At 37.2% G+C, this 12,330-nt stretch overlaps 1 protein-coding gene across 3 annotated transcripts in view; it reads left to right on the top strand.

Moving 5' to 3' along the window:
- The window catches only part of adamts17 (ADAM metallopeptidase with thrombospondin type 1 motif, 17), a 216,145-nt gene that overhangs the window by 160,079 nt on the left and 43,736 nt on the right, over positions 1-12,330 (top strand). For all 3 annotated transcript variants that reach the window (XM_073811891.1, XM_065294290.2, XM_065294289.2), the window contains 2 exons: positions 2,753-2,912; positions 11,820-11,955. In XM_073811891.1, the coding sequence (XP_073667992.1) occupies positions 2,753-2,912; positions 11,820-11,955 (296 nt within the window). The remainder of the gene's footprint in view (positions 1-2,752; positions 2,913-11,819; positions 11,956-12,330) is intronic.

Raw genomic sequence — 12,330 nt, 5'->3', positions numbered from 1 at the left:
GGCAATGTCCATGAGCGTATTACGTGTAACATGCTCATGGAAATAAAGTATCAAGACAAAAGCCAAAGAAGAAGCTTGTTGTTGTGTACATAGTGGATGAAGCAACGGAAGTGATGGAGGTAAATAGACAGCAAATTTTGTTGCAGCTTGAGTTGCTAACTCTTTCACCGCCATTGACAAGTTATCTCATCAATTAAGAAATTGATATTAATTACATATTTCCGCTATTATCCACTATTATCAAAATTGTTAGTTAAGGTGGTAGGGCTGGGCGAGTGGGCGGGGTGGAGAGGGTGTGGCAATCAAGGGGGCGGGGCGTATGCATCATGATGAAAATTTAAATATTTTTATTTAAAGCACTCAAATAAAACTTAATTTTGACGAAACTATGACAGAAAATGAACACATAATAGATTATTAATGAATTAAATGTTTTTTAACAGATACCTCTAATGGGAATAGCTGCGTGATGAAGTGAAACTAAAGGGTTAATAAACACAAACTAAAGCAGATGTTGTAGAACGTCAGGCGAACGATGATAGATGGCGCAAATATTTTAAAAACTGATTATTTCCCACTATTACTTACATTATCTTAAAGGAGTGTAACTACTGTAGCATGTAAATAATTCTCATAAATAAAGTGAGCAAGAGCGCTCAACAATTATATCTAATCAACAGGCACGTGAAACCTAGCTAGCAGGTTGCACAAACAACAAATCACCAGCTAACTTACTTTAAATTTGAAAGAATTATAGACTAATACAATAACAGGCTTAAACAACCCCAAAACATAAGTCCACTTACAGTTCTCACGGACACGCGTTTTATCAACTGGCTATCCTCCAGACATGACCGACCACGTCTTTCTCTCATTTCGGCCGTGTGAAGCGCGCCCGCGCTATTCTTCGAGATGTTTTATCAATTGGCTAGTTATCTTTGAAACAGTGACTATCCGGACCACGTCTTTCTCATTTCGGCCATGTGGCGCGTGTCCTTGCTCACAGTTTGAAGCGTGTACGCGCTATTCTCCGAGATGCACTTGACGGCCTTTTGTGCAGCAATTCTTTTTTTTTGGATGACTTAGTTAAGGCGGTAGGGTTTCCAAGCTTAGGCGGGCCTCCTGAACTGAAATGTGCTGCGGGAAACTCTGCACTAGGTGGCACTCTTACCCAACTTATAAAACACTGACACATCCACTAAAGCCAAAAACAATAAAAACTCTGTGTATGTTTTGAACATCGCTCTGAATCTTATCTCTAACAAAAGTCCTCTACGAAAATGCAATTTTTTGTTCAAAATTTGGTATTTTTGAAGAAACCTACCCCCATTTGAGAGGTGATAAAAAGAGAACAAATGAAAATAGGGTAGGCTACACCGTACACTCAACGCAGAAGTACAAATTGGGCTTAAGCATGTTTCCCCCAGTCATTCTTTTAACAGCAAAAGAACAGCAAAAAATTTGTGTTTGATTTTGGGCTACAATGTAACATTTTAGCTTTTTATTAGTTGCAGCACAAAATCAGAGACCAATGACCATTGTGTTCTTGTTCGTTAATAGGCTTAAACGTATTGTTGCCCGTAGGGCTGCACAAATAATCGCATGTGATTGTCATGCGCATCTCGTCAATAAAGCCGGTTCCTTGATTAGTAAATCGCCATCACCTGCTTTCAGATAGAGCAGCATTTACTACACAAAGCCATAGTTCAATGACAATCGGGGCAATTTCGCATTAATAATCGCAGACGTATCACGTCTTGTCAGCTTTGTGCAGTAAATGCTGCTCCTTCTAAAAGCAGGTGATGGCGATTTACTGCTAATTAAGGAACCTGCTTTTACTGCAAGATGCACTTGACTAACGCATGCGATTTATCATGCAGGCCTAGTTGCCCGTATAGTTTCATTCATGTCATTAGGCATTGAATGAAAGGGGTCTTTTTGAGAGGATGGGCTTATGGTCAGCTCACAGGCTATTAACCTCCACTGGCTGCACAATAAGGGAGGAAAATGACTCTCATCAGATGGAACCTGTGATAGAGCAAAGGGCTCTCTGCCTCATCCTGTCACTGGAAGCGATTACAGGGAATGAATGGTAGTGAGCTCTCTCTTTTCTCCTGGCGTCTGGGTAGCCACTTGGAATCTGACATCATGCTTGTTCCCAGGCCTCTGGAGGTGGTTCAATGTCTGGAGTATGTTTTCAAGCAGAAACCAAGTCAAGAAAATTATATTTCTGTGAAAGACTTATTGGAGGGGGCCACTTACCTGCGCCATTATGTGCCGATCCAGCCAAGCCAGTACGGTTATGGTTTCATTTTCAACCTAGAGGTTCATAATAGATTCCTTTACAATTTAACACAAGCGTGTCAGTCGTTTTCATGACAATGCAAGAGTTTGAAGATTGCATGCGATATTGAGGGTATTGTGGAGAAGAATAGTTTTTTAAGGACAAATTTTTAAATGACAGACGGGTGACGAATCCTGAACCGGGACATCATTGCACAACCATGTAATCGTGCCATGCTGAAACCAGGCTCAAATGGTAACATAAATATAATTGTTCCTTGCCGTTTCTTAGGGTTAGGTTCCAACGGTGGAACAGAGCTACTAAATCACTCAAAAATAAAACAATTGTAGTATATCTTTTTCCATCCTTATGTTTGTCCTAACTGAAATACTTTTTTGAAGTATTTTTTGAAAGTCTTCTTGCAGCTATTTTTCAACATTTTCTTCATGTTTTTCCATGTGCCCCAAGGTTCTTCTGTTTCACGATCAGACGTATGGGATCCACTATGAGTACACTGTTGCCCTTAACCAATCGCAGGAGAACCGCAGCGAGACAGTAAAAGAACCTGATCACATGTACCTGTGGACTCATAGCAGCTGGGAGGACTGCACCGTGTACTGCGGTGGAGGTCAGTATCAACAGACGTTACCCATTTTTATGAAGTGTTCAGCATAGTGAGAGCTGTGGTGCAGCAGTACACTTGTACAGTATATGGCCTTGTATATTAGTATCAAGTTACACCACAGTTTATTCTTAGCCATTCAGAGCTGATCAAAGAAATTTCCAAATCTCCTAAAGTTTAAATTAACTTTACGTCTTTAAATCCATACATACACCCGCTGATTTTCATTGCAGAGCACATAAATCAAGATAAATTGTTGACAGAAAGCACACAGAATGCAGGCCTGTTGTATAGTACAGCTGTGTTTCTGTCATTGCAGGTTAGATGCAATAAAAATATAAACTCTATTAACAAAAGACTCAAAGACCCAAGACCCTAGCTTTAGCGCATGTGCAGTATCAAAGCTTGCTTCTTGTTTCTATGGCAATTGACAATTAGCTCTTGTTTTCAAAGTCACGACTGTCCGCCTATACTGCCCTCCAATTTTGGCACACACGTTTCTCTGAAATGGGGCAAAATTGAATTAGGAGACTTTGTCAAAAGACACATCAGATCTCAAAAAGCCCATTTCAATCCTTAACTCAATTTTGACCAAATGCGTAGTTACTGCGCTTTGGCTTTGTAGGGCAGTATAGCACATTGCATTACTCTACTCTTCATTTACTCTACTCTACATTTATTCTAATTTATAAAAATAATATCACGAATGAACCGTCTTGTTATAATCTTAAATTTTGTGATCAGACTTTGCTAGAAATCTTAAAGGTTGAACGGGGTATTTATCCTTGTGCTGTGATGTCACATGTAGACAAAGATTTTTTTGTTTGGGTCTGTTATGCCTTAGAAGCTTCCTAAAAACCTCTCTCAGATAGCTCTATTAGGGAGGGGGATTTTAAACAAGTGGTTTTGCACCTATTTGGCTCCCCCTACTGGCTTAACTTGCAATCTCATTACTGATTGGCTGACTTTGCTGCCACTCAAAAAATGTAGCCAATTATTTTAAAGTGGAGGGGCAGTGAGATGCCTGTGATGTCATAAGCATCAGTTTTTCAGATTGGGCCGTTTTCTGGCTGACATTTCTTAAAGAGGAATTTCTATGAGACTGAGATGTTTAGCATGTCTAGCACTTTTTGTATGTTCGTGAATGCGGGAAGACTACCATTATTCAACAAAGACAAGGTAAAAATGGTTTGTCATTCTCTGTCCCCTTTAAAAAATTAACAACCGAAATTAAAGGAATAGTCTACTCTTTTGCCATATTGAACTATGTTATTACCTCAACTTAGACGAATGAATACATATCTATCTTTTTTCAATGCGTGCACTGTACAGCGCGTTGTGAATGTGTTAGCATTTAGCCTAGCCCCATTCATTCCTATGAATATAAAAAAGTTTTATTTTGTGGCACCATACTTACTGGTATAACTCCTCATGTAACAGTCTTTAAATAGGGAAAACACGGAAGTGTTTGGTGGCTTCCCTGTTTGGTACCATAGGAATGAATGGGTCTAGGCTAAATGCTAACACATTCACGACGCGCTGTACAGTGCACGCATTGTAAAAAGATAGATATGTATTAATTCGTCTAATTTGAGGTAATAACATAGTTTAATATGGCAAAAGGGTAGACTATTCCTTTAACATGCCATAATGCATGATGGGAACTTTCAAAGCCCTTGTTAAAAATGTAAAATAGTTTGTCCAGTAAATCTTTGTTAGCGACAAGTTTTGGCAAATTTTATTTAGTATATGCAAAACAAAAAATGTACTATTTTGCATTTTTTTTTTTTTTGCAATCTTTATTATAGTTCAAATGGGGAAACAGTCCTTATTATGTAAGTTGACTCAAGTCTCTGATTATGTGGCTCAAGATTACAGTTGTTATAGAGACATTCTCAATAGAAGTTAAAGTAACAGATCACCCAAAAAAATCTTTGTTTAAGCAACAGACAAGAAAGACTAAACGTGTACATGAACAAAATTTTTATTTGCTTGCTAACAGGCTTAAGTGACCGCATGAGCACTTTTTTAAGTTGAACCAATATTTTTTTAATGATCAAAGATAAAACATAGGTGTTATTTTATTTTAAATTAGATTTATTTGTTGTATAATGTACATCCCATATCATCATAATTATAATATTTCTATAATTTCAGGATTGAAAGGAAAAAACTAAGTTGTCGGACTAAAATTAGGCTAAATTGTTAGCAAAAAACGTCCAGGGGTGCGGTTCCCGAACAACGGGACCACCATAGTACAATGCATAGTTGGAAAAACGAAGGTCCTTGTCCCAAAAACATAGTAACTTTGTCGCACATTTGTCATTAGAACCATTGAACCACGGTGATATAGTTCCTTGTTGTTTTATTTAAAGGACAAGTTCTGTATTTTACACTTAAAGCCCTGTTTTCAGATTGTTTATGATGAAATAGAACGGTTTTGACTGAAATTTGGACATATGCGGCTGCCCCGAGAATTTTCGCGTGTTTGTGTTTCCCCTCACACCTCTACAATGGGTTTAATGGTGCACAGGAACAATCCTTCCTAAAATGCATTAAACTTTCGTTTACAAAGACTTGAAACTCACCGAGTGGTCAGGGGTCTTCACTGATATGCTCACGCAAAAATCGCTGCAAAAGATGCTTTCCAACAGGTGTTTTAGCATTCGTTGTAAACTTGTGGACCTATTTTTCCCAACGCCTCACACCCGTACATTCTTCCGCTGAGAGCTTAAATAATAGACACTCCAGCCCAGTTGGTGGCGATAATCCGCCTTTGTCAATTGCAAGAATAGAAACAAAGTTCCCGACGCGGAGTAATACCGTACCTCACAGCACATCTAATACAAGTCAATGGAGTTGGTAAAAACTACGATAAAACCTGTTGGAAAGCGATTTTTGTGTGAGGATATCAGTGAACACCCCTGACCACTCGGTGAGTTTCACGTCTTTGTAAACGAAAATTTAATGCATTTTAGGAAGGATTGTTCCTGTGCACCTATAAAGCCATTATAGAGGTGGGAGGTGATACAAGAAAGCATCATATGTCCAAATTTCAGTCAAAACCGTTCTATTTCATCATAAACAATCTGAAAAAAGGGCTTTAAGTGTAAAATACCAAACTTGTCCTTTAAGGATATTTCATTAATGTGCAAGTTCCCTCTTTTGTCACTTCTCCCAGGGATTCCTCAAGGTCTTAAAACTCGTAGGATGCGCACATGCGCAGTTTTGAAATAAAACGCTTAATTCTGTTTACAAACTTAAAGATGTAAAATAAAATATTTTGTATATATTTAGAATGATGAATATAGAATGCACTATATGTTTTTTGCTTATTTTGTTCAAAAGCATGATCAAATGTGAGTTAACATATTATTATAACAAGGAACTATGCATCTAACCACAGGTGAAGAGCTTTCGTTCAAACCACACATGTTTGAGATACAGCTTGCGTATGCTCGTTTGAACTATGGTTTCAAAATATAAATTTTTAACAGCAGATGTGTTACCAAAACTAGAGCACTGCTCTACTAGTTTAGCTACAGGAGAAAAAGTCTTTTTCTAAGTATGTTAAATGGCCAATTCCACCTAAGGTCAAAGAAACACACTTTAAAATTTGTCACAAGATCTACCCAGTCTCCACTTTTCTTCATAAGCGTTTTAAATTTGACAAGGCGGGATGTGTTTTTTGTGACTTTTCTGATGAATCTTTAGATCATTTGTTTTTCACCTGTCCTATTTCAAACCAGTTTTGGAATGATGTCAGAAATTGGCTGATTTCAAAAATGCCAAACATCCCTGTATTTAACATACACCACATTTTATATTACGTTGATGGTTTAAAGAATCCTTTATCAGACATTGTAAACATTGTTCTTCTTTTTGGTAAATATCATATCCATTGTTGCAAATGGAGAAATTCTCACCCATGTTTTCAACACTTTATGAGTGAATTTAAACTATTTCACTCTTCACTGAAACTACTGAAGAACTGTCATGCTTTGAAATTGTCCACAAACATATCTAAATTTCTTGTCCTCTAAAATTGTATGTATGTATTATAATTTTTTTTTCCACTCCTTGCAATTAGTGTGTATCCCCTGGTGTTGTTTGTCTTTGAGTTTTTTTATGCTGTTACCTCTACGAGTTGTTGTATTCTTGTTTAAAGCACAATAAAAAAAAAAAAAAAAAAAAAAAAGATGTGCTGTGAGGTACGGTAAAAAAAAAAAAAAAAAAAAAAAAAGTTTAGCTACAGGAAGACAACTTTTCTTCCTGAGCTGAATGTCCAAGCTACTGAATAAATTGAATAGGTGCTTTTTATTTAAATGCAAGACAATCATGATGTTAGGTTGTGTAAATGATAACATAATACATTTTTTTCTAATGGATTATCCCGGTAATGATGTTTTTTCTCAACAAATTATCTTTCATTAGCTCTCCAGTGTGGCGGAATTGATATTCACTTGAGACTGAGAACATGTCAACTGCATGCATAAAATAAACCCAAGTGTCTCATTTTCGAAGGCTGCCCGAGTGTGACAGTTCTGTTTGTTCCATTCTCTTGAGTACTGAATGTGACAGACAGACGTTTATCTGTGATACCCCAGCATGCAGTCTCAAAAAAAAAACTTTTCATCTAAAATAGCTCCCTTTTAAAAACTGATTTACTTGTTCATTTTACCGGGTAATTGCTTCCTAAGAGCTGTGAATTGTAGTGTAATTGGATCTAAGAAGGGTTTTTCGCCATTGCGTAAGCATCTAAATTTACATGCAATATAATACGAGTCAAATCTATTTTTAAAGCAATTGATGTGCTATTGCATCTAAATAACATGAGGTTCTTTTTTATGGGTATTGTTTTAGTGTGATTAATAGGACTTCTTTATATTGTCGACACCAGCTGCAAATCGCAGGCTTTCTAACCTAAGGCGTATCTGTTTTTGGAAGGATCTAAAAATGCATCCATATGATGCTTTTGTTATTTCACTAATATAAACGCTTGCATAAACTGTAAAGTATATTTGTGTCATTCTTACGAAACCACTGAAACGTTCAGTAGCACAAAAAATTACCATAAAAAACAATTGTGTTCTCTACCTTGAGTAATTTCAACATAGATATGAATTATTTTTGTATTTTATTGCTTTTGCTGCTGTCAGTCTCATTACTGTAATGCATCCTGTTATGGGAATGAATTATGGGACGGTTTCCCAGACAGGGTTTAGATTAATCCAGGAATAGGCCTTAGTTATATTTTTACAAACATACCTTACAAAAAACAATACTGGTGTTCAACTTGAGACAAAACAATGGCACTGATATTTGTTAAGATATGTCATTGCAAGATGTTTTAACTGAAGGCAGCTCAAACAAGGATTTTTTTGTCCAGGAAACCGCCCCATTTTGTTGTAAATTAAAACAAAAATATTCTGAAACAAAATTGGATGTTTTACTATATACTTTGTTTTACAAGAAAATAATTAAGAGAATATTCATGTGTAATAAAAGTGAAGAAATAGTGGAAAAGTTTCAACACTGTATAAATGGCTGGGTTATTTTTTAACCATGCTGGGTTAATATTGGACAGAACACATGCTGGTTTAAAAATGACCCAATGTTGGGTTGTTGTTATACAACCATGGGTTAAAATAACTAGGAAAGGGCCTTTTTTAGTAAAATAATATTCAAACATTTGAGCTATTAAAAAACTGATATTGTAATATTTGTTTATTTAAATGATGTTTATTAAAACGTTTTTGAAGTTTTATGTATTTTTAATTTTGTCGTAATTTCACAGAAGTTTTGAAATTGTGACAAAATGAAAAATATATTAAACTTCTTTATAAACGTCATTTAAATAAACACATTTTCGAATATTTGTTTTTATTAGCTCAAATATTTGAATATTATATTACTGTAAAATGCCCATCCCTAGTTATTATAACTCATGGTTGGATAACTTTTTTATTTTTATTTTAAAGAGTAGCTTAACCCTAAACCAACTTTTTTCAGTTAATGATCTGTAAGAATGATTCTTTATTAGTGCTGTTCATTGATTTTAGTACGTTTTTTGACATTTGCACCACGCCCTTGTTACGATCTCACCACACACTTGGTACGAGCTTACACTCTAAAAACAAACGGTGCTATATAGCACCAAAAGTGGTTCTTTGCTCGTAATCATAGAAGAACCGTTTTTAGTGCCATATAGCACCAGTAAAGCACCAGTGAAGCACCTGTGTAGAACCAAATAGGGGCCATATAGCACCACATATGGTTCTACATAGCACTATATGGTTCTACACAGGTGCTTCACTGGTGCTTCACCGGTGCTATATGGCACTAAAAAACGGTTCTTCTATGATTACGAGCAAAGAACCACTTTTGGTGCTATATAGCACCGTTTGTATCCCCTCTATCTCCGTTGGGATCTGCCCACTTTTCAAATATTGCCAGTGGGTGGAGTCAGGCTCTGAACAGGGGTTTAGTTACGCTTTAAATAATAGCCTAGAGGAAAATGGCGTTAAAACCCCACGATAAGCGAAATCTGAGTTTAAATCTTTGCTTTTTCAAGTGGGTCGTTAGTACAAATTAAGTTCTTACAGAAATTATATTATACCAAATATTATACCCAAGCAAAGTTTAAAGATTGAGGACTTGACAAAGTCAAACTCGAAACACCAAGTGAGAGCTCGGAGCAAACGAAAAACATAGGCTACATAACAGACTGCACATTCTGCATATGCACAGTTTTTATTTACTTTGACATGTTTTTGTGAAGACAGACAATCGTATTTAGCCTACCTGGTCTGGTGAAAGCCTGTTTTACAATAATGCCAGTTGTGGAGAATGCACTCCGCTCAGTGGTTTTCCAGGAAGAACAACAGACAGATCTAACAAGATCTGAATTTAACATTATTTAACAAATAACCAGTAGTGGCTCTTTACTGCCAATTCAAGGGGCGCTAGTTCAAAATAAGTGTTCGGAGTGTCATGTGTGTTGCTTGTGTTTTTAAAATATAAGTTCCTGTGCAGACGCGTTAAAACCGATAAAAGAGACGCTCACATTCACAAAATACACGCAAGACACTCCCTTAACAGTAAACTCTGATTACGTATGAGAGCGTCTCTTTTATCATAAACCCTTTAGACGCGTCTGCAGCAGGCCCTTATTTTGACAAGACACGTGATGCACACAGGATCTCTAGATGCACAGTACACATATTTAGGGCCCTATAATTTACGGAATAGCAAAATTGGCAAATTAACGGAATCTAGTGTTAATGCGTAATTTCACGGAATTTTACATATTTTGAATAAAATTCTGTTTTTGTGTGGGAGACGAACATATGTCTGGGGGAAATACAGACCGGGGGAAGTAAATCTGGGCGACGCACCCCCTCCCGTAGTTTCAGACCCCCTTTAAAACACTGAAACCATGGCAAAGCGGCTCTCCACGACTCTGCTTTCGTCAGCGAAAAAATTAAGAAATTCGATGCTAAGCACTTAGTTCCGAGCAGTTCCCACATGACTTTTATGTGACCGGAGAAGTGTTATTTTGTAAGTTTTGTCAACACTCTGTTCACTGTGAGCGCAAAGATACATGCACACTCTCATTAACGTCTGTCTCACTGCACCTCTCTCACGTGCACGCACTCATGCATCTGTCCGAAGTCCGAACACAAATCCTCATGTATTTGTTCAGTTTTCTGCATTTCAAGCGAGCTGAGGCAAACTAAATATCCCTCGCATTTAAAATATAATCATCTGCGTCATGGCGCTGCTCTCTGTCTGTCTTTCGCTCACATGTGCAAAGAGCTGCGCGCTCATGCTGTCCGAAGTTATATGCATTTCAAGGGACTGTGCACGCGTAGCCTTCTGCAACAACACTAAACAATGCATTGAATTGAGTTGTGTGTGCGTGCGCGCGTGTGTGTGCGTGCGTGTGTAAATGCATGTTTTACAGTCATTAAGTAATCGTGTTATCCCGTTTTTCCCCAAATCATTTACATTTTAATCATTAACATTAAAGGCACACGCTTTTTATGACTAAAATAACAGTAAAGGGCAAAAAAAATTATTGCCAAAAATTAAAACGGATAAAACGGAATTTGCAAAAATTTAAACGGAGAAAACGAAATTTGGGAAAAAATAAAACGGATTTTATAGGGCCCTACATATTTAGAAAAACAGAACCACACACATGATGGGCTACATACATGTTGTGACGAAATTTGCATCGAACGCCCTTGAAAAAGAAGTCACCGGCGGCTAATAACGTGAGGTGAACTGATACCTTATTGCTGACTGCGCAAGGTTACGAGCTTAGTTTAACAACACTTCTCAAAGATGGAGCTATTGCTACTATTTGCTGTTAAACAGACATCTGCAGTTTTCTGGTTCCACAGAGCACAGCATATAGTAAATGTTTTATGATTCGTTTCGTTTTCCTTGTCTGTCTTGTTTAGCTCTGTAATAACAAAATAAAGTGGGCTACAGTATATAACAAGAAGCTAACAAATCTCATGCAACTCTGTAAACCACACATCTGCATTTTCAACAGATTCATAGGTTCAATAGATTCTCATTGTGCAGTCCTGAGTGATTTTATAAATATTATGTAACATCCTCTCCAAGAATTTTTTAATTTCCCACACCCTCACAGCATATGTAATAATGTGCCCACCTCTACTTTACACCTGCGCGGTGTTCAGAATAAGTAACACTTATCTTATTACCTTGTCTCTCTGGTGTGTAATATTCCTTCTGAATTATGTTGAATTGAATTAGTCTGTGTCTACAACTTGGCAATTCTCACAAACAAAAGATTCTCAAACCTCTTGTTCAAACTCACAATCTAAGTCGTTAATCTTTTCTGTTGTGACATTAATCTTTGGCCGCTCACTGTTTCAGGAGAGAGAAGGACTGTGGTCTCGTGCATGAGGATTGTCAACAAGACCATGACCCAAGTGAACGACAGCTATTGTCAGGTGGATAACAGACCTCCGCCACAGATTCGCCAGTGCAACACACACCCCTGCCAGTACAGGTATAAACTAAAAACACTGAAATATTGCTTTGAATGGTGTAAAGCAGTGGTTCTCCAACTTGGGGGGCATGAGATAGTGCCAGGGGGCACTGCATTGAATCATTTAATATGCTTTGTTTAATTCATATTTAGAGTTTGAGATTATTTCATTTCATTTTTCTCCGGAGGGGGCCGCGAAGGGATGCACCCTACACAAGGGAGGGGTCCATTGCCGAAAAGCTTGAAAACCACTTGTTTAAAGTAATAATCTATCCCAAGGTGTCTATCATTATTTATTAATTTACTCATCCAACACATCACACATACAGTAGTCCACACATCTTGAGCACTATACTTTAATAGACCGTTTCAACAACATAAACAAACGGCTTTTGT

Source organism: Paramisgurnus dabryanus, chromosome 2 (genome assembly GCF_030506205.2).
Source record: "Paramisgurnus dabryanus chromosome 2, PD_genome_1.1, whole genome shotgun sequence".
NCBI classification, from domain to species: Eukaryota; Metazoa; Chordata; class Actinopteri; order Cypriniformes; family Cobitidae; genus Paramisgurnus; species Paramisgurnus dabryanus.
Note: the sequence above shows the minus strand (reverse complement) of the source record. Positions and strands in the feature narration are given on the sequence as shown.